Genomic DNA, 23,630 nt, shown 5'->3' with positions numbered 1-23,630 from the left:
TGATATTCTGAAAGCTTTAACTCTTTAACAGCTTTTAGTCCTGCACTGTAGAAGGCTAGACATTACTGTCTCCTATTACTCATCTGCTATTTGAGCAGACGAGTGACCCGGACATTTCTCCATCCCCTGAAAGCAGTAAAAGATGATGCAGCAGTCACTCTTTTCCTTCCTCCATGGGGGAGCTCGCATCTTCTATAGCCGGCTTGTCCACCCATCACCACCCCCCTTTCTCACATATTTTCTTTTCTCTTTGTCTTGTGTTTGTGACTGCCAAGCAAGCATCCCTGGTTTAAGGGAGGGGCAGAATTTTGAAGCAAAACAAAACAAAAAAATCCCCTCCTTTATTCAAAGCTTTTCTATGATGTAGATACAGCAGTATTGGGTTTATCTCCATCTACAACTCCTATTTCCTTCCTTCCTTCCTTCCTCCCTTCCTTCCTTCCTCCCTTCTTCCCTTCCTCCCTTCCTCCCTTCCTCCCTTCCTCCTTCCCTCTCTCCTTCTCTCCCTCTCTCCATCTCTCCCTTCCTCTAGTAATCTTCTAGATACTAGAAGGAGGAGATATTTATGTCTATATATCTTCCTTCTTAGACATCTCCCTCCAGTTCTCCCCATCCCAGAGGTCTCCCTGTGTTGTCCAAGCTGGCCTTGAACTCCTCCTGGGTTCAAGTAATCCTCCTGCCTTTGCCTCCTGAATAGCCAGGATTATTCTCATGTGACAAAATGCAAGCTTCAAGGTTTCCTTTTTAAGAACTTTGTTTTTTGCTTATGCTACTTTAATAAGTTTATCTTGCCAGGTGGGATAAAGTTTTATTTATTAGCTTTTCTTTTTAGGTGAGTTCTTATTGATACTTTATTGTTACCAATTTAAGAAATTATAGTATAAGCCCTAAAATGTCAAATTTGCCAAAAATTCATTTTCTTTTTGCTGTAGGCTAAGAAAGATAATGTTAGACAAATCTATTAACTATTGTAGTTATTAAGCAGGCCTGGCCCAGGTGTTTCTGGTTTCCACTATAATCCTGTATTTATAGATGCCAAAACTGAAGTTAAGAGAGGTTAAAGCACTTGTTGAAAGTCATAGCTAGTGAGTAGTGATTCAGCAATTTGATTCCAGGTCTGTTTTCACTTTCAAACCTGAGTTCTTTCGTTTACATGCTGCTTCTGGAAAAAACAGTTTTGTGATTCATTTGATCATCCACGTTCATGCTTCAGTTCTGATCACCCCAGAAAATTCACGTGCTTTCTTTGGAAAAGGGAATTACCATTTTATGTGGTAAACTTCACAATTTGAAAAAAAATTAAGGGAAATATTTTCTGACACTTGCAACTTTCTGAACAGATGAGTTTTACTGATGTTTGAATTACTTTCACTGAAATTTAAGTCAGTCCCTTCCTGTTGTAAGTGAAAATGCTAAATAACTGACTCTTTGTCATCAAATACTATAGAGTTAGGAGATTCACTGTGAGTTAGGGAAGATGGAAGAGTTAGGCCTTAAAGTGGAGAGTATAGGTGGATAGAGAAAAGTAGGAAGAATTTTTTGGGGGTAAGGAAGTGTCAGCCATCAGTTGCCCCATCACCTGGAATATCTTGTGTTCACCATTTCTCTGCGCACCTGACTGGTGATGAGAAACCAGTGAAAGGTGGGTATTGCTCAATGTCCATGAACTCTTCCTTCTACTCTTCAGGAAGTGCTTGTGGTTCAACTCTATTTCTGTTATGTTGGGCTTTCCTAGTTGTGTGTTACAAGATATTCAAATAGAAACATTTTTTATTCAACAGTAAGTGTTTCAGTATTTCCATAGTGTTTACCCTTGCCTACCATAAGCACTTGGTATGATGCTATTGACAATGAATTGCATAAGACATGGTCATTGTCCTCTGGATGCTCAGATTTGAATGGTATTTGAAGTCTCATTCAGAATATAAGACCTCCAAACATGCAATTAACAACAACAGGAAGTGTGTGCTTAAGATCATAAATAAAAATAAGTGAACCAGAGATATCAAATATTACAGGGCTCCAGAAATAAAAGGGGTTAGGATTTATCAGAGAAGTAAAAATAGGGGTCATTTAAAATTTCATCCAGAATATGGAATGGGGTAGGGCTGGGGTAAGGTGGGATATAGGTCATGGTACGACTAGTGAAAGGCAACAGCAGAATGGCATGTTAGATTAAAGTAAGGTTCTCATGCCTTCCATAATTGTTGATGGAGTCATAACCAGAGATTGGGTGGCCAGGGGAGATTCCATCGGTTAGCTTTTTAACTGGGGAATGTAAAAATGCCAACAGCTAAGATAAAGCAACAAAAAACAATAACAACTTAATTCTTGAGATCACAATTTTTAAAAGGAAAAGTTAATCTCTTACATTTAAAAGATTTTTAAATGATGGAAAAGTTTTAAAAATACATAGATTAAGACACCACAGCCCCAGTGGCAATTCTCATTTGTGAATGCATGGTTTACTGTGTTGCGTTATTCTTGATGCTTGTTAAATGTCCATGGGGTTCCCTCCCTCAAAACTCACCAAATGAAGAATTCCTCTTTTAAGTTCCCGAAATTTACCTGAAGCTTTCCTATAGAAAAAGGAGCTTCTTTCCTTCTCCTTTCCCTACCCAGATTTGCTTAAGTGCCCTGTGGAGATAAAGATAATGTGGGCGTTTGAGGAGGAAAGGAGCATTAGAGATCCTGAGAAATCAGGGAAGGTCCATGCAGTCCTAAAGTGGAAACTATGTTACAACCTAACCCAGGAGCAACTGATAGGTCTATAAATAGGATTTTATCTCCTCATAGAAAATTGCTGGCATGGTTGTAGCTTCTCAGGTGAAAGAATATAATATTTACTAAAAATAAGCTGTATTTCAGAAATAATTAAAATAAGTTCCGCTGAGCTCATTTATGTTATTAAAAGTGAAGTCAGCCTGAAAGTAAGTTTGGTTTGTACTAATTTTTAGGAACACTTCAGTGTTAAAACAACTTCAGTGTTGGAGCTGGGATAGAATGGTCTGGTCCGATCTAGTATGAATTTAGGTAGGTTACTTCTCAGAAAACAATGTTATTTCACTTTTTCCTGCTAGTTCAGAAGATCCCTTCTCCATGCATTCAGACTCATAATTTGGTTTTGTGTTTCAACTAGGTAAGGTAGAGTAGTTCTTTTTCTACTGGAAACTTACACAGGAAAGCAGCTTGCCTGCCTGTGGCTATTCAGAGCAGACGGTATATAAATCAGCAGTGGTAGCCACTCTACAAGTAGGTAGCCCTTTGGGAAGACCCTTAAGCTGTCTGAGTCTGCTTCTCACACTCCCATTATCTGATGATAGCTCTTTAAATTGTGCAGCAAATTCTTGGCATTTGTTTGCATGTTAGCTAATCTCTGACACCCTGTAATAGCTTGCTTTCTTCCTGTGACTATCTGTAAAATTTGTAAAAAGCATCTATTAGTTTTTGTGTCCTGTTGGAAGGCTATGAAAATCTGAAATTGAGCAGATAGTAAAGTTGTTTAAAGTTATTTAACCCTGGAATACTTTTAAAATATAATGAACAACATAGCATGGGTATGACTCATGGTTAAAGTAAACGTCAGAAGTAGTCTTGGAAATGAATTGATGGCTTCAAGAAGTGAATTCATTTCCTTTTTCTTTTTTTTTAAATCAAACTTTAAAACATTTTAGAGATGGTAAATGATTTTTAAGTATAAAAGTTGAAGAGATTAAGCCATTTTTGCTGTATAATTTAAAAGCAAAACCTACATTGTTTAAATTATATGAATATTTATAATTTGATTATTAATCATCAAAGTAAACTACAAGTATAATGCCTGTGCCTTTGTGCACAGGTTAAAAATTGTTCCTACCTCAGAGGAACTCACATGCTCCCCTTATTTCTCACATACAACATTCTACCTTTTAATGGTAGGTTGTTGTATACTAAGTAGAAACTATATGCCTGTGTTTAGCATTTTTTGCAGTTGAAAGAATAAGTATTTTTGAATGAAGAAAAATATTGCTAACATCAGTTTAAAAATTGCTGGACTACCCTTTGAAAGCTTGTGAAGTACTAAAACAGGGTTATATATCTCAAATACATCTTATGCACTAATTGCTTTAAGTCTTCTACTGCTCTTCTTTTTCTTGCCTTAAAACCACTAGGTGCTTTGAAGAAGGGACTTGAGGTTCCCGATAGAATATTTTGTGAAAAATAAAGAGATGGGAAAGTTGGCAAAAGAGGCTTGTTAGGTTCACTGAATTCTTTGGGCCCCAAGCCCAAGTTCCCGCCTACTTAATGGCTTTCGTACAATATTTTTGTTTTCTGACTCACATTTACCTGTGGGCTGTTACCTTGGTAACTATAATGGTAACAAATGTGTATATTCCTCTGTTTTCAGGGTATTTTACACATTCTATTTGTTCCTGACACCATCCTGTAATGTTGGTTTTGCTTCTCCCATTTTCCAGACAAAATGAGTATAAATATTGATTTTTTTCTATTATTGGAATTCAGGGATGGTTAAGTTAAAATTTTATTTGTCATTTCAGTGCAGAATGTTTAGGGACAGAAGGTTAAGGGAATAGTCTAGTTGACTTTTTGGCTAGACTTCCTACTTAGACATTTCAGAATTCTTTGATAGGCTCTGTCTTAATCAGTAGATTGCAGTAGACTGTTGGAATATAGAGAGCTTTCTGTTGTTTCAAATGAATTTTGATTTGTAAATTAAAGTGAAGTGACTTGTTGAAAAACAAATCATTTAGGATAAAGTTTAGCTGTACTTTACAGTAAACTGCTCAAAAGAAGCTTAGCCAAGAGAGGTTCATTTGTCTTTCACAAGACTTAAGTCTGAAAGTAAGTGGTCCACGGCTGATGGGGTGGTCCATAGTTGTAAGAATCTAGAATCCATACTGCTACTTGATTCTCTGCTTGTAGGATGCAGTATAGATGGTTGCTACAACTCCAGACCTCATTCCCCATTTTTCTACAAAGCAATTTGAAGGGAGAAAAAGAGGGGTGTCCTCTCTCCTACTTAAAAAGATAGGACTTTTAGGAAGTCCCACATAACATTTCTGCTTATATCTTATTGGCCAGACCTTAGTCTATGGCTACATCTACCTGCAGTAAAAGTTAGGAGTTAGAGTTCTGTTTTGAGGGAACTCAAAACAGTGTATAGTGATGTGCTGGAATGAAAACTGAGGTTTTATTACAAAGGAAGAAGCTTAGAAGTCTTATTGGGGAACTACTAGCATTCTCAGCCTCAGGACCTATCAGAGTGACATAACCTTGCTCCCATTGGTGCAGAAGCTCTGTAGCATACCTTCCCCGCCCAACCACTCTTCACCATATTTTCCAGTAAGATGACTTTTTTCGTAAATTTAAACATCTTTATGCATTTTTTTAAAAAGTTAAATAATATGAAACAAGTTTCTATTTAAGTTCAACTTTGATTTTTGAAAAAGTTTTTATTAAGGATAAAATATAAGTGAAATATTTTGTCTGGTCATTGGTAAAGGAAAAATTATAATTTTTTCCTGTAGATTTTTGAAGCCTGGATAAGCTGTTAGATTATACATTTTTTAGGGGGGGGAGGGAAGATAGAGAACTTTTTAAAAATTTAACATTATTATCATGTTTTCGAATATGAGTTAGCATTTCAAAGGTACAGAATGGGCATATAGTGAAAAGACACTTCCCCGCTCTTTCCCCTATAAACATTGGGTGGTTTTAGTCTTCTTGTGTATAATTCTTTCTTTTATAAGACTGTTGAAATTATGCTTTCCATAGTTATGAGCCTTCCTTTTTCCACTTACGATATGTATTAGACTATTTCATAACAGTATTTTAAGAGCTTCCTCGTTCCTCCCTCCCAAAGACACTTTGTTCTGTTGTATGGATGAATCATAATTTGTGAAACAGAGGGCTCTTGTCTTACTCTCAGCTTTACCTGCTTTGTAAACATTTGTTTACAAAGTCTTGAATTTAATTATTCAGAGTATTTTAGGAATAAGTTCTTTTTGGTGGTTGAATATTCCAACAGCCAAGAGGATTTTGCCTTTTTAAAAGAACAAGATGTTCAAGATTTAATCATTTTGGAAATAAATCCTTTTAAAATATGTTACTGTACTTTTTTTCTTCTTAACGGTAAAATGATAGGCCCTTTTAAAAAAAAATGGTTTTAACACACATGTTAGCATCATACTTTGAGGTGTCAGAGAGTCATTTTGTAGGTCTGGCCTTACTAAATGGCCCCCTTTTGTCATCAGTCTATTTATTTTTGTTGTTTTCAATGTCTTCACTGTTTTTTAAGATTTCTTTCTTCTAGCTCTCCCTTGTTTCGATATGGCTGCCTCTAATGTAGTATTCCTCTTCAGTATACTACTTCGTAGATTATTTTACTAATTTGCTTTTTGAAATTTCAGTAGGCAATTAGCCAGATATCCATGACAGAAATTCTCCTAAAATAAAAATAAATAGATTCAGAGAGAAGGCCTGATGGAGCTTTCTTGCTTGTAAGGGCGCATGTACATTTCGATACTCTGTGAACTTAGAGGGTTGTTTTGCTTTCTGGTTATTACCATGGTCTAACACTCTCTGCCCAGTAGAACTTCCTGTGGACATGAAAATGCTTTATGTCTGCCTTCTCCGTCATGATGGACACTAATTTCATGTGGTCCTTCAGCATTTGATATGTGCTACCGTGAAGTTTTAATTAAATTAAGTTGAAATAGCTACATTGGAATAGTGGTTATGAGGTACATTACATGGTACTAGACTTATGTACGTAAAGCCTGATAAGAGTAGAGCTTGAATTATTGCTTATTATTTTATTGTGCTGAGAAGAATAATCTAAAGCTTTGGAATGTTTATAAAATTGTCTTAAAATAAATGATTAAATTGGAACTGCTTTTTTATATTAAAATTAGGATTATTTCCAATTGTAACATTTTAAAGCCATTGATGCCAGTATGTATTTATGGCATATAGCTATGGCAAAGCTTTGAGTCCTTTTGGTAACAAGGGTGAAATTAGTAGCACTCTAACTTTATTTATAGGACTTGGTTTTTGGCCTGAGTGCCAAAAACTCCTACAAATAACTTTGACCTTTCCTAGCCAAAAGTCAATGAATAAAATGTTCCATAGTAGAAGATCTTACTTATAGTTGATACATACAAAATATTACTTTCTAATGGAGAAATCTATAACAAATGAGAAAACAAATTCATAAATACAGATTTTTATAACTGTCAGGAAGAAAATAAAGAGGGCATAGCAATAGAGAATAAGGGATTGAAGTGAAGCACCTAAAACTAGATAGGATAATCTGGAAAGTTTTATTTGAGGAAGAGATATTTAAGCTGAGACTTGAAAGTTACAAAGAGTCAGCCTTGCAAGGAATGAAAGTAGAATGAGGAGGGTTTTGAAGATGAGGGAATACAGGGATTAAAGGATTTGGGGGAGAGGGGTAGACCCATTCTAGGTCAGGTACACAAAATCAGTGTATTTAGAGCAGTGATTGAGAGGAGAGAATGGTATGAAATGTGGAGGGCTGGGCACCCAGCAGATCACATAGGACCTTCAAGGCCATTGGGTAGAAGAATGTGTTAAGTATAATGTGAGGCTGTAGCAGTAGAGGTGTGATATGATCTGATTTTTGTTTTAAAATGTCTCTGTGGCTACTGTGTGAATGCTTTCAAGGAGACAATGAAAGTGAGGTAACTATTGTGTTATCCAGGAAAGCCTTGTGTTAAGGTGGTAGCAGTGGGAATCAAGGAAGTCAAATGCATAGATGAGGAGAGATGAAGGGTCCCTGCCTTTCATAATTGCCAGGTAGTACCACTCATTGAAGTAGGGAATGCCAGGAGCATACCAATTTCTGGGTTGATGGTGGACAATTAAGGACCCAGTTTTGGGCATGTGGTGACATGGCTGCATGATAGCCAGGGAAGAGCTCTAGGCTAGGGATATAAGTTGGTAATTAGTATGAATTGAAACCATGGGAATGGACAAGACAACTCAGAGAAAGGAATGACCCAGGATTGAGTGCCAAGAAATACTTCTTTTTAGAGATCTGTTAAGGAAGAAGCCAGAAAAAGATGGTAAGGAGGAGTAACCAGTGATACATTAAACAAAACAATACAAAAAACCAAGTAATAGTATCTCAGAAGCAAGAAGAGAGTGTTTTAAGGAGGCTGTTAACTATTTTTTGGCTCCTGCTAAGAGGCCAGGTAAGTTGAAGACAGCAAACTGTCTATTGGATTAAGTAATATGGAAGTAATAGACCTAAGTTGATTTAATGGAATATAGGGCTTGGAAACTTAAAGCAGAATGAAGAAGAAATAAGAGGTAGACAAGAGACAGATCTAGATAGCTTCTTGGAGGAGTTTTATTATGAAGTGGTGAGCAGAGAAATGGTAGATAGCTGAAGGGGTGGGGTGAAGGGTCAAAGAAGAACTTTTAAAAATCACCTTTTATTCAGTCATTAACGTGTTGTGGGACATTGTTTTAAATTACTTTTCATTTATTCCTACAGATTGCTGCAGACTTCCGTTCATGGGGGTGAGGGTTTTCTAAGATGGGCTACTTGGAGGGGAATTGTCCTTACAGGTTGCTGCAGTGCATATCCTTCTATGCTTGGGGATGTTCTCAGACAGCCCCTTAGAGGGGGAGTTGTTGAACAGGAAAAGAGTGGGTGATTGATTGGGCAGTCAAGTGTTTACATGTGTAAGTAGGAATCATGAGATGGGCATTAGATGGGAGTAACACTCTTCATTGCAGCTAAATATAAGTAGGAGGAGGTGCATGCATTTCTACATAGGATTGTAGTTGGAGGTGGGAAGATACCATCTGAATCTTTTTGTTTTAAAATGATGTATTCAGCTGGGTGTGTTGGCTCACACCTGTAGTCCCAGCTATCGAGAAGGCAGAGATCAGGAGGATCTCAGTTCAAGGCAAGCTTGGGCAAAACATTAGTGAGAGGCCCCATTTCAACAAATAGACTGGGCATAATGGAGCACTTCTGTAATCCCAGTTATATGGGAGTATAGGTAGGGGACTCTCAGGCAAGGTTAACCTGCCTGGGCAGAAACAAAAGACTCTATCTAAAGGGGTCAAAAACAAAACAAAAAGGGCTGAGGGCATGGCTCAAGTGGTAGAGTGTCTGTTACCTGGCAAGTGTAAGGCCCTAAGTTCAAACTTCAGTACCGCCAAAAAGAAAAAAAAAAAAAGACACTTGGATAGAGCATCAGCCAAGAGTAGGTGGTAGGGAGAGAATGAGGCAGGTTTGAGAAGGCAAGTGACCGACGTTTTGGAGAGTAAGAGAAGCTTATAAGGAGGATAGGATTTGCCTATTTGAGGTTTGCAATGGTGAATGTACAGTGACATCAGCATGGCTATGTACTTTCCTCCAGCAGCATTCAGTCAACAGGACACAAGTACAGAGAAGGCAGAGACTTGTGTTCAACCTGGACTGGAGTTTTGCCAGGTGGCAGTGATGAGAAGACAAATGATGAAGCGTATTTGCAGGGCAGGGGTTGTAACTTGACTATGGAGTCAAAGGAGGGAGTAGAAGACAGAATTGGAGTGGGTAGGTAAGGAAAAAGTAGCTGAGAAAGGAACATTTCATGACATCTGAAGTTGTGGTAGAAGGGACAGCAGAGCAAGTTAGTCACACTCTTGAAGAGTGGGACTGAAATAGTAATGAGAAACAGGTCTCTCAAGAAGGTGCAGTTTCCTTGTTTTAGAGATGGTAGCCCTGGGTTTCCTAAAACTTGGGGTAAGAAAAGAACTCTTAACAAGTTACCTCCAAGTAGCCAGGTTGGTGATGTTCCTTTTTCTCCATGTGTACACGAAGAGCTAATTTGCAGTGTCCTAGAAGGCAACCTTGGTTCACAAGAAGGTCTCTGAATCAAAATCAATAGTAGCAGCACTGCTTTGATCAGCATCTCTGACAGCATATAGACACCGAGTGTGGACACCAAGTCCCGAACCCCGCTCTCTGGCCCTTGTTATTTTCAAAGGTAGAATGCAGAATTGCATCAGGGTAAAAATTTCTAGTGATTTTGCCAGGCTTGATACTATCACTGAATAAATTTTGTGTACTAGAAATGATCTTACAATGTTATAGACTTGTGTTCAACTTTTGACTCCTTTACTCAATAGCTGTGAGCATATTATTTAACCACTTAGAGCCTCAGTTTCCTTTGATGCATGAAAGAGATGACAAGGCTAACCTTGCAGAGATATTATGAAGATGAAGTGAGGCAATGAATGAATGAAAATTGTGATACATAATGTGCTCCCAGTCAAAAATAGCTGCTGCTGATGGTGCTATATGGAGATCAGCAAGTAGGGGGAGTGGTTCTGCCTAAAAAGTGGCAAAGTCACAGCTACCCCTTTTTCCCCTGAGTCTCTGCCCTGGTGGGAGAGGCCAGGGCTCCATCTAGGCTACTTCTGACACCACATGTGCATGAGAAGCCCCTGAGGCTTTTTTTTTTTTTTTTTTGCGGTATTGATCTTCATCCTGGTGTCCAGAGTGGGCCTTGACAGTCTTCTTATCTAAGAAGCTTCTAGTTGGTGCTAATGCTGCAGGTGCTTGGCCATGGGACACATTTTGAGTAGCAGAGTTCTTGCAGAGAACTGCCCTGAGGGAATCCCTTCTATTTTAAGCTGAGAGGAAATGAAGTAAAAAAACAAAAACAAAACAAAACAAAAAAAAACCCACATTCTTTTCAGCATTTTTAAAAGTCAAATCCAGCTGGACCCTCCTCTGTCTCATTTGTCTAGCCAACATGGTTACGTGAGGTATGTTGTCTCTTCCAGTCCTACAAGAGAAAGAAACAGGTATTTTCTACAGAGGCTTGCTTCAAAAACAATTTTTTTTTAAAACTTGGTTTCGTATTAGGGAATCATTACTCCTCTTTATCTGTTTGGTTTTGATCTTGGATTCAAACCCAGGATCTCACACAACTAGACAAGTGCTCTATCACTGAACACTACATTCCAGCACCCTTTTGTCTCTTAATATGAATCCTAAATATCCATAAAGCATAGGCTTCCTTAAATTTGACTTTAAAGATTGGAAAGAATTTTAATCTCTTTGTCTCTTTTTTGTTGTTCTCATTAAGGTAAGGAAATGTGGACATGCAGGATAATGAACAAAAAAGGTTCACTTAGCTTGCCTGTGTGTGTGTGTGTGTGTAAAAAACACACAGAAGTGTTTGATTTCTGTCCACCTAATTTGAAATATTCTAATCAGGAAAGCAACATATATATTTATGATAGCATTTTTTTCTTGTGGTTCCGAAGAAGTTTATAAGTGGTTCTACTCATGGGAATTGTAAACGTAGTTTTCAGAATTTTTAAACTTCTCGTACTTCATTTTGAGAATTTCTTTTCTGTGTAATTTTTCTTACTTTCTGCAGATATTTTTTTCATCCTATCCCAAACTTGATTAAAAGATAACACCATAAAATGAGAGTATGAGTATTTGAAACTTCATTGTATTTGTTTTATTGATACCATAGTTAGGGATGAATGCGTGTTAAAAACTAACACTCTTGAGAGAGTTTGAAAAGACTATAGTCTCTTACTGTGATGTTAATATATTTATTTCCAATAGAGGATAGAAAGTACTGGTGGCTTCAGATTTAGAGCATGAACCTTGAGATAGGAAAGTGACTATGGACATAAAAAAAGAGTCTAAGTAACAGTTCATAGAAAGTCAAGATTTGTTTTCCTTTTTAAAAAAAATAATAATTTATAAAAGCCTGTCCTTTTTTTTTTTTTTGGTGGTTTTGAATTCAGGGCTTATACTTTGAGCCACTCCACCCTTCCCCTGCCCCCTTTTCTTTTTTTGTGAAGGGTTTTTTGAGGTATGTATGGTCTCACAAACTATTTACCCTGCTAGCTTCAAACCACGATCTTCCTAATCTCTGCCTCCTGAGTAGCTAGGATTACAGGCATGAGCCACTAATGCCCAGCCTGTCTCAGTTTTGAGCTTAGGAGTTCTTACTCTGCCTTTGTACTAAACATGAAGTAATCCTGTTTTCAGAGGAAGATGAGTTCTGCATAAAGAAAAGAAAAGGTCTGGGTGAGACTCAGAGTCCCTGCCGTAACTCTTCAGTTTGAATAAGCTGAGAGTCTCAGGTGGAGTGGGAGAGAGCAAAGGTATTATAAGCGCTCCTGCAGAAGGCATGTATTTAGTGTGGAAGAAGTGGAGAAGTGAGCTGACAGCTACCCTAAGAGAAAAGAAACTCCACTTTAGCAGGTAACTAAGACCACAGCACCACAGTGTTAAGTATCATAAAGGGAAAACGTAGACACCTAGTGCCTGTATGGGCCTCCCTTGCTTGTGTGACTTGCAGACCTTACTTGGAGATTTCATGAACTGAAGGGAGCTGTTTCAATGTGTCTGAGGGAGAACCAGAACCCTAAGGCAGCTGGAAGGTGGTAGGCCTCTTGTGTTTTGTTTGTTTGTTTTGTTTTTCCTTTAATGAGTTAAAAGAGTACAGTATTCCTCAGAACAGTAACACTTTGAGAATGTTGTGTATATCCAATATGTGCTAGGTACTGTGCAGAAGACTGTTGCCAAAAATAGATGAATTGGGGCTAGCTCTTAGGTCTTCACCTTGAAGAATGTAGAAAAGGAGATAAGATAGGTAGAGAAATAACCTATAGTAGTAACAGAAGTGGTGACTGCTAGGTCACAATCCTAGGCCACCCAAAGAAGAGAGAGAGAGCGCCACTTACAGCTAGGATGGGATTTGGGGTCCAAACATACCAAAAGGGCAGGGTGGTCAGGAAAGAGTGTGGGCTTTAGCAGATGGAGGAAAATTCAGTTAGCTTCTGACTAAAAGCCACCAGAGCAGGTAATTTGAGGATTAATCACCATATTAAATAATAATTTATATTATTCCAAAATGGATGGAAGCTTTGCTGGGCATATAGGAGGCACTTAATAAATGAACTGAACGAAATTTAGAAAATCTGGTCACCAGGATCCTGGCAGATAGTTTACATAGTTATATCAGTTGATCTAAGTACAGCTTCAGAAGGAGCAGTATACCTAGTTTTTGTTGAGGAATCAGAAGCCTAAAAAGGTTAAAAACTTTCCCTAAGCTATAATAACAGTAATTGTACATGCAGAATTTAGACCCTGGCCTTGTACCCTGCCCTGTACACATGCCTAGTAAAGTATCTGTAACATAATAGAAGCTCAATATCTGCTCAACTTTAATATTCTTGACATTTGCCCCTTCAGAAGGAAGGCTATGTTGATTTGAATTAGGACAGTAGTAATAAAAGATGAAAAGCCTATTTAAGTGTATATCTAAATTTTTCTGTTTTAAAATCTTATAAGATCAAGAATTACTAGTGGTGAAATGGTAAAAAGAATAGTGGTGCCAGGCCAACGCTGAAGATTCTGTCTGCATACCTGACTTCTGCAAGGGGATCCAGAAGAATCAGGTCAGAGGGGAAAGCTTGGTACATTTTTGCCTTGATCTTGGAGGGCATAGTTTTTTGATTGCTTCATTCATGTTTGAAGAACTCATCCTAAACTAATTTATGTCTAGCTCTAGAAATTGGTGCTGGTGGTTTATTACCAACCCCACCCATCCTTGTCTTTTGCAATATGTGAGTGGTGATTGTGTGTCTAGAAGTAGAATGACAGAGAGATTCCCTGAAGGCAAATACAGAGTGTGTGCTGTACACTACAGTTCAGACACTCAGGGCTGGGAACTCCCAGAGAGAGAGAGAGGGAGAGAGAGAGAGAGAGAGAGAGAGAGAGAGAGAGAGAAAGAGAGAGAGAGAGAGGGAGGAGGAGAGGGAGGGAGAGAGGGAGGAGAGAGAACAACAGAACAGTCAGTCGGAAAGGGGGGAGGAGAACAGTCGGTTTTAGGATTTTTTTAACTCAAGTGATTGGGGGGGGGGTTCCTCCCCACCCCAATCTCTGTTCCCCAGTCTGGCACCCCCTTTCCTACGGTTCACTGAAGTGCCCTTTTGCAGTCCAGGATCAAAGGACTTCTGAGTTTGAGCAGTCCGATCTGACATGATGTACCTCTGGGTGAGTACACAGTGCTGTGGCTGAGGGCTTGCACTTGCACATATAAGGAGTGGAAAGCTGCGAGGTTTTGCTCTTGCACAAATGGCCTTCCCCCCAGAGCACAGCCTGCCACATCCCTTTTGTGCACAGGTGTTAGGCTTTAAAACCTAGCAGTGATTGTGACATTGGTGTTTTGTTTTGTTTTTAAATGTTGTTTATCTTGTTAGACCTAGGCACAGGGCTGAGCTCCCAGAGCAGTGCCATCCCCTGGGCTTGGTAGGTTTGGAGAAGGCAAGTGAGCAGGTGAAATGAGCTGCTGGCTTCAGAATTGACTTGTGCTATGTGTTCAAGGCACTGACCTTGATAATCAAGCTACGTCTTTAGATACTGAGAGCAAAAAGATGGCACAATCATTAATTAGAATAAAGCTTTTTAAGTTTTTATCTGATACTTTTTATTGCCCTCCACAATAGTTTTGTGAAGTAGGTCACTGTTGTTATTAAAATTGTATGAGGAAGTAATTAAGTCACAAAGAATGACTTGCCCATAGTTAGAACAAGGCCCATAGAGCTAGAATAGTAATTAGTAATCAGACATTACAAACCATTTTATATTTTAAAAAGCCAGGAACTTATATGTACCTTAATTTACTGTTAACAGTGGCGTTGTAATTTGAAATGGAGGAAAACATTCTGGGATTGCAGAGGTTTATAAATTATGAAATGTGATAACTTTCATAAGAATGACAGGGAAAATAATACAGAACCACCTCACACCATTTTCAGTTATAAAAGCAAGACTATATATAGTCCCTTGTAAAGATGGCGGTATCTCTCTTGAGCAGACAGCTGTTGTTTGTTGCTAAGGGAGCCTAGTAGATGTGATGCCCTTGCTACTAGCCAGCTTTAGAAAGTTTCACTTTGCCCTTTGCCCTTTGGCCCAGATGTCTGAAATTGCAGGAACCTACTTGGCTGGGGCAGACTAAATTTGTAAATATCAAAAGGCAAAATTTTAACTAGGTTTGTGGAGAGGAACTTGGTCATAGGGTTTGTATGTATATCTGTATAGTGTGGTGGGAGGGGCTTCTTGTTTCTCCCTTCATATTTGAATATGACCTTGAAATGTAATTTTCTCCCCTCTATTGATAAACTTTTGTAGTACTCTGTTTATGAGAACACAGAGGATTTTCTGAGACAGTAGTGTGTGCTGATTTCACCTGCCTTGTGGGAGAGCATCAGCATTGTCTCCAGAAGGGTGGGATCCTCTGTCTTTTGATTTGCTTGCAAGAGGAGTTATGAAAGGAAGCAAGTTGAATTAATCTCATTTCCACTCATTTATGTTTCAGAGCAGACAGTGATAGTCTCCTTAGTTATTTCCTTTGTGCATCTCTTATAGTTATTTGTGTGTTTGTCTTAATCCTCTTTACTTACTAGTCCTGAAACAGAGCTTCCCAACATATACCACATGTTGGACTGATACACATATGCCAAGATAACTATTCCCTGCAACCCTGGGAGCAGCCAGGAGGGCTTGGGATTCCCCAGTCATGTTGACCATGAGCACTGTATACCATAAAAATATTATCATTTTCTATGTGTTTTGTGACAAATGAAAGTTTGGGTGGCATTGTCTTCCCCAGTACCTTGCACACTTGTTGGATTCAGTGAGGATACCCAAGAAGCTATAGCTGCATAACTCCCAGATACAGAGAAGGAAATTTAGGTGGTCAGATATTAAGTGGGAGGCCCTGAGGACATGTGCGGAGAAATGTAGGACCAATGTAGGCAAGCTAGTACCAATCCATGTGACTTTGGATAATGCTGTAACTGTTCTGAACCTCTCTTGATCCTGAAATTCTGTGAAGTGAATTTTATATAGCAGTGTATATGCCTGAAAGAAGCATATTTTGCAAGGATGTGAAGGTACCTGTGAACATGAGGGTATGTAGTCCTGTCCTGCTGATCAGTCTTTATGTCCTTTATTTGCCCTGTCTTTTCTTCATCTTCCAAAAACAGGGAAAGAAAGAGACATCAGCATTGTCTCCAGAAGGGTGGGATCCTCTGTCTTTTGATTTGCTTGCAAGAGGAGTTATGAAAGGAAGCAAGTTGAATTAATCTCATTTCCACTCATTTATGTTTCAGAGCAGACAGTGATAGTCTCCTTAGTTATTTCCTTTGTGCATCTCTTATAGTTATTTGTGTGTTTGTCTTAATCCTCTTTACTTACTAGTCCTGAAACAGAGCTTCCCAACATATACCACATGTTGGACTGATACACATATGCCAAGATAACTATTCCCTGCAACCCTGGGAGCAGCCAGGAGGGCTTGGGATTCCCCAGTCATGTTGACCATGAGCACTGTATACCATAAAAATATTATCATTTTCTATGTGTTTTGTGACAAATGAAAGTTTGGGTGGCATTGTCTTCCCCAGTACCTTGCACACTTGTTGGATTCAGTGAGGATACCCAAGAAGCTATAGCTGCATAACTCCCAGATACAGAGAAGGAAATTTAGGTGGTCAGATATTAAGTGGGAGGCCCTGAGGACATGTGCGGAGAAATGTAGGACCAATGTAGGCAAGCTAGTACCAATCCATGTGACTTTGGATAATGCTGTAACTGTTCTGAACCTCTCTTGATCCTGAAATTCTGTGAAGTGAATTTTATATAGCAGTGTATATGCCTGAAAGAAGCATATTTTGCAAGGATGTGAAGGTACCTGTGAACATGAGGGTATGTAGTCCTGTCCTGCTGATCAGTCTTTATGTCCTTTATTTGCCCTGTCTTTTCTTCATCTTCCAAAAACAGGGAAAGAAAGAGACAGACATGATTCCTATACTGAGCGAACTTGCTTGTTTAATGATTATACAATTTATATCCAACAATCAAAATTATACTCCACTTACTTAAATTCCCAGAAGGTAGGACATGTTCTGTCTGAACTGATCTTGACTAGGCTGCACCAGGCTTTCTCTTACTCATATTGTGTATTGTTGAACTTCTGGATCTCATTTTGAACTGTTGCTTTGTCATAGCTCAATCCTGTCTGCTTAATAAGTCAGTTCAATCTACATTTAATGAGCGCCTATAATGGGTAGAGTCAGCTGTTGGAAATACAAAGATGATTAAAGACATCTTGTGCCCTTAAAGAATTTGTAACACAGTAGTAAAGTGTGTGTGTACATAGTAATGATTTTTATTTAATGCTATTCAATTAAGAAAGTGCTTTTACATGATAAAAGCAAGAGCACACAAGGAAGGGGTGAGGATAGGTAAGACACCTAAAAAACTAGCTAGCATTTGTTGCCCTTAACGCAGAGAAACTAAAGCAGATACCTTAAAGCAACTGAGGCCAATAGGAAAAGGGGAACAGGTACTAGAGAAAAGGTTAGATCAAAAAGAATTAACCTAGAAGGTAACACCCACGCACAGGAAATCAATGTGAGTCAATGCCCTGTATAGCTATCCTTATCTCAACCAGCAAAAACCCTTGTTCCTTCCTATTATTGCTTATACTCTCTTTACAACAAAATTAGAAATAAGGGCAAAATAGTTTCTGCTGGGTATTGAGGGCGGGGGGGGGAGGGGGCAGAGTGGGTGGTAAGGGAGGGGGTGGGGGCAGGGGGGAGAAATGACCCAAGCCTTGTATGCACATATGAATAATAAAAGAAAAATGAAAAAAAAAAAAAAAGAAAGTGCTTTTACATGTTACCTTATTTCATCCTCACGGGGTATGACTATCCTGTTGTATAAGTAAGGAAAGAAACTGAGAAAGAGGTTGGAACAATCAGTAAATGGCAGAGCTGGAAACTTAGTCCCATCTTTTTAAATTTTTGGCTCTTATTTCTTTTCACATTATCTTTTAAGGAGAAGCTGGTGTTTTGTTTTGTTTTTTAAAATTTGTTTTAAACTGTCTATTGAGTGATAACATGCCTGTTAAGCATATACCCTAGAGTCCTCAGTACCCCTGGAGGTTAGCTGTTACTTTCATTTTATAGAAGAGAAAGCAGAAACTTAAGTAGATTGCTAAAAATCACGCAATGGAGAATCAACAGAATTTGAGCCATAAAGCTTATTGTACCACACCTTGCCTTTCTCTTATTTGTTCAGTGGCTTCCAATTGCCCCCACTACCATGTACCATGACATGGAACAGGGGGAAGAAGTGAAAATAAGGAGGCTGAATTCTGTTTCCATCAACACTAGTTACTTGAAATATGCTACTTAACTGTAAATACCTTGATTTTTCTGGTTGTGGAAAGGATGTGATAGGTGCTTGGGAACACTGGGGAATAACCCTTAGAAAAAATACATATCAGCCATTTTAGGAACAAAATAGTGAGTAACCCATGGCTTCTCCATGTCATTTGGAAATTGTGGAGTGTAAGTTTTGGCCGCAGTTGAGATGCTTGTCAATGTATGATCTTTCTGTGTATTCATTTTCACATCTCAAAATGGGATTAACAGATTATTGAGATAATCTAAGTGGAAGATTTTTTTTTTTTTGTAAACTGGTTTGTACTAAGCAAATATAACAACAGCACCTTTTAGATTCAGGTTACCAGTTAGATTGATCTGTTATTGCCCATGTTTTATCACCCTTTTGCCATTTTAATTGGGCTTTACCTTAGAAAACCAGGCAATAGTAAATTGAGTTACCACAAAACGTAGCAAGAGTTTAGTTAATATTTAAGGCCAGATACTATAAATGGTTACTTGGCAGTGAAAAGCCATTAAAAGATTTTAAGTAGGATTAGGAGTAGGGTGAGTGGAATTTATAATTAGATTTTTTAAAGCTATCTATGCAGATTAGAGGAGGGTGAAAATGCAGAGAGAAGTGAGGTGATTATTGGAATAGTCTCAATGATAGGACACAGGCTGAGAGAGGTAGAACTGTCTGATGGATATCAGATAAAATGGATAGAATGTTGTCGTTTGGAAGATTTAGGAGGGAAGATGAAGGGGGTCATGGGTTTGATTTTTGGATTTGGCATTTTGGGTACCTTTGATGTTCAGAGAGGAAATACTGTTTAGCTAGCTGGTTACCTACTTCGGGAAACCCAAAGATAAAGGCTTAAGCTATATACATTTGTGCATATCTGCATGCAGTGTCATCAAAGCCATGGACAAATGTAATGGCTTAAACTGAGAATTGTCTGGGGAAGACATGGAGAGCAAGAAGAGAAGTTAATGCCTGATAGTGATAAACTCTCAAAGGCAGCAAGAAATAAGGTTCTGCAATACATGGTTTTTTAAGAGGACACTAGGAAATCAAGATAAGAGACTATGGCAGAAGAGAGAACAGAAAAATATCCATGGGCTTACCAACATGGTGGTCACTGGTGATGTTAGCAAGCATTATTTTGAAGGAATAATGAGGACAGAAGCCTGCATGGAATGGAGTTACGTAAGGAGGACATGGGGAGGCAACAAAATGAAAAGAGAAAGAATATAGACAGTTATTAGAAAAGGTTGTTTCTGAAGGATTATAGAGAGTAGCTGGATATGGGAGAAGAGGCTTTATTTAAAAGAGACTTAGGGATGGAGATGTGGCTCAGTGGTAGTAGAGTACTTGCTTAGCACACACAAAGCCCCAAGCTTGGTCCCCAGAACCTCAAAACAAAACAAAACAACAGCAATAAAAAAACAAGAGACTTGCTCATGCTTAAAAGTTAATTGAATAAATCTATTTGAGTGGGAGAAGTAGAATATAAGAGAGAAGAGAAGGTATACTTGCTTATACTTTGAGAAGATGGGGTTGGCTTCAGGAGTAGGAGGGTTTTCCTATTTATCAGGAGGCAAAGCATGTAGTGAACAGAAAAGCTAGCAGCATCTAGGAGTTCAAAGAGATCTTTACAGCAGAGATTGACAATTGGGGTGGGTTTTTGGGCCAAAAGACAGGGTCACTGATTTTCCAAAATAGGATAGATTGAACTCTATCCTGTAGATAGATTATATGTATAGAGAACATATAATTCTACGTGTTTTATATGCATGGGATTGTGGAATAGTGGCAGCTGAAAATGAAAAATAGTAGAGAGTTTAAGAATGTTTGGGCCAGGCATGGTGGCATATGGCTGTAATTCCAGTACTCAGGAGGCTGAGGCAGGATTGAAGGTTTGAGGGTAGCCTGTGCTACATAGCGAGGCCTGGTCTCAAGAAAGCAAATGGATTTAAACAAGGGAAAGTGAGGTCAGATTTGTGTATCAGAAGGATGTCAGAAGGCTTCCATTCTGACATATTATTACAGGATATATACTTTGGAAACTTTGGTTTAATACATAATTTTAAAGCTCAGAAAACTCTGAGAGTCATAGTTTTAAATTATTAAGTTAAAAATGAGACTCAGGCAGTTAATGCATATTAGTTATTGTGCAGGGGATGCTGACAGACTAGTGAACAAAGTCCTCTCCCATAAAGAGGTTTTGTTTGTTTGTCTTTTAACTGGAGAAAGGACACTGGAAACATGAAGAAAGATAGTTTGAGGTACTACTTGTATGTGCTATGTCTTGAAAAGACAAGGTAATACGACCCTGAATGGTTTAGGAGGGAGGTGAAAAAGGCCTGAATGATAAGAAGCCCAATCTTGTCAATCATGGGAGGAGAGCATTGCAAGCAGGAGTGCAAATGTAGAGCCCTCAGATAGGAATGAGCTTGGACAGAAAGGGGTGATGTGGCTGGAGTACAGAGAACAGAGAGAGGGTAGGAAAGATGCTGGAGAGCTAATAAGCAGGGCCTCATCATTCTCAATGGGAGAAATTTGAATTTTGTTGGGATTAAAATAGGAAAGTATTGGGAGATATTAAAAGAGAGTGGCTTTCTTTTCGAGATAGAGTGAAAAAGGAGGTCAGGAAGCTATTGTGATCCAAGTTAGAGGCTTAGAGTCTGGAGGGCAACTTGCTAGGATCAAACAGGAGGGCTAGGGTATGTACTGAGATGAAGGAGGAATCCACCTGTATTTAGCTTTGGGCTTGAGGAATTAGGATAGAGGGGTTCATTTCCTTGGGACAGAATAGAGAACATATAAGAGGTGCTAATGCTGCTTTTGCTTGAAAACACTGACTTCTTACTTGGGCTCACAAATTAACTAAATACAGGGGAAAAGCTTGGTATCTCTGCCTTCATTTTGTATTTGCTTTGTTCTGAGCCATTCTCTTTGAAGTCAATTTGCAATCACCTTAGATTCCAGGAAAGACAGAACTGATCAATAACCTCTTTATGACAAGGGACTGAAACTATTCTAAAGCAACAGCAGAGACCCATAAAACAGACCACTCACCAAGCAGCAATTCCTTGTTTATCCTGACCAGTGATGACAGCATAACATCTTCTCTGGAACCCCTCCCAAAACAAGGACTGAAATAATGACCCACTGGAACACACCTGTGCATGGGACTGTTTAACTGTGCATATCTTTTGCCCCCTGACCTAATTCTTTGTCTATTAAAAGCTAATACTCATGTGTATACCCAAGATGGCTAAAGATGGGCTAAAGCACTTACTTTGCTTCTTCCTCACAGAATATCCTGGGCTGTGTGATAAATCTCCTTTCTCCACCCTTACCATGTCTCTTTATTTGGCATATAGGGGCAAGAGCCAGACCTGACAAGGGGAAGCCCAGTAGTTTAGGCCTGAGGTCCAAAACTCTGGTTTCAAATAGACACAGATAATACAGTTTTTATGACTTGGACTTGTTGAATCTGAGATACCTGTTAGATATAGAAGTGGAGATTGATAGTGACTTTGCTATGAATCTGGAGTTCAAATGAGACAGGTGAGTTGTGGGTGTAAGGTTGAGGTTCATGGGTGTATATTTAAACCCTGGGGATTAAATGTAACCAAAGAATGGCCTGAGATCATAGCCCTGAGTCACTTCAGTAGAAGGCGTGGGGTAGGAGGAAAACCAGGTAAGTTTGCTCTAGAGAAGAAAGTGCTTCTGGATTTGAATAATTTCAGACCAAATAATTGACCTTTGGCCTTGGTAGGTTATTGGTCATTGGTAAGAGCTGTTTCTGTTAGAATGAGGGAAATAAAAAGCCACTTGGAATGGATTGAGTTGTTAACTGGTAGATAAGGATGTTGAGACCATGAACATTGTTGCATTGTTGGGGAGCATTAAGAATTGGGGCAGTATCTAGAGCAAAATGCAGGCTCAAGGGAGGCTTTAGGGTTTTCTGTTTGTCTGTTTGAAGCCCAAGGGCCTTGTGTCTCTACCATTAAGCCATACCCCCAGCCCTTTTTGCTTTAGTTATTTTTTGTGAATAGGATCCTGCTTTTATGCCCAGGCTGGTCCTGACTGTAGTTCTCCTCTTTCTGCTTCCCTGATTGCTAGGATGACCACCATGTCCAGTTTATTGGTTGAGATGGGGTCTTGCAAACTTTTTGTCCAGGCTGGCTTCTAACCTTAGTCCTCCTGATCTCTGCTTCATGAGTAGCCAGGATTACAGGCAGTGAGCCACTGCCCTCAACTGAATGGAGGATTTTGAAAACAGGGGTGTAAGACATAGTTCATGTCAGTGGGAAAGATCCAATAGAGGGAAGAAATAGAGAATGCTGGAAAGAAAGAGGCTAATTGCAGAAGCCTCTGGAAATGAAAATATAGGGAATGGAAAAGTATTGCAGATTTGAGGAAAGAAGGAAGGTTTCAAAGAGTCATTTTAAACAGTGGGGGTGAATTTACTGGAGAGGTAGACTAGGCTTAAGATTTATGGTTATAAATCACACTCATATGAATGTGAGTGGTGGCAGGTTAGTTGTTGTGGTTTTTATCCAACAATCTTCTGTTGTTTAGGTGCAAGAGAGGAATAAAGAGATAGTTGGATCTAACCAGAGATTGGGGTTTTCCTAGATTCATTGTACTATGGGAAAAGGTGGTAAGGGAATTAAGACTTTTGGAAAGGACTAATTCCAAAATTACTGTTGGATCATAGAAATCTAAGCTGTCTTAGAAAGAAGAAGGAACAAGGGGAGTAGGAGTAATGAAAGAGTGGTGGGATCACCTTGTAGACTAGAGAGAGTAAGGAAATTAGAGAATTGCCCGAAAACTAGCACAAACAAACTCTTGGTCATGTGAAAATAGAAGCTTGAAAAATCTTGACATTTTTAGAGGTGATGACAGTGTTAGGCTATGATGGTAGGTGGGTGGTTGAGATGAAGTGGTGAGAAAATATACTTGGTGCTAAAGACATTAACAACAAAACATAGGATGCCAATGTGTTGATTCTGTGTGGATGTTGAAGTCCTTAGAATAAGACCAATGATGGAGATGAAGACAGGGCTAAGACTTTAGGTCAGCAAGTATTTTTAAAGGATGTACAGTTTGGGTGGAGGGAAGAGAAATGGTTTAGAAGCTGTACTGGAAGCAGGAGGATGTTTGGCATGTCCTGTGCTGTATGAAGGTGGAGGGTGGGCAGGGAGGATGCTTGCCCTCCCGAGGCATGTGGCCGGCTTTCACTGCAGAAGCAGCAGCACCCTCAAAGGTAGTTGGCTTTTCTTTAGAGCAAAAAAGTAAAGGAACATCACAGAAAAGAGGACAAGCTTATGGAGGGGTTTGCTGAGAATAGCTCCTGACTTTCAGGGCTTAGGAGGGCAGGGAG

At 39.0% G+C, this 23,630-nt stretch overlaps 1 protein-coding gene across 31 annotated transcripts in view; it reads left to right on the top strand.

Moving 5' to 3' along the window:
* Positions 1 to 23,630, top strand: part of Rbfox2 (RNA binding fox-1 homolog 2) — a 247,718-nt gene that overhangs the window by 101,064 nt on the left and 123,024 nt on the right. The window contains exon 1 of one of the 31 annotated variants that reach the window (XM_074084376.1): positions 13,840 to 14,053. The exons of the other annotated variants lie outside the window; for them this stretch is intronic. Within the exon in view, the coding sequence (XP_073940477.1) occupies positions 14,039 to 14,053 (15 nt within the window). The 5' untranslated portion in view covers positions 13,840 to 14,038. Of the gene's footprint in view, positions 1 to 13,839; positions 14,054 to 23,630 lie in introns of those variants that run through there. 31 annotated transcript variants of the gene reach the window in all.

This window comes from Castor canadensis, chromosome 8 (genome assembly GCF_047511655.1).
Source record: "Castor canadensis chromosome 8, mCasCan1.hap1v2, whole genome shotgun sequence".
Taxonomy (NCBI): Eukaryota; Metazoa; Chordata; class Mammalia; order Rodentia; family Castoridae; genus Castor; species Castor canadensis.
This window is presented reverse-complemented; position numbering and strand designations above follow the sequence as displayed.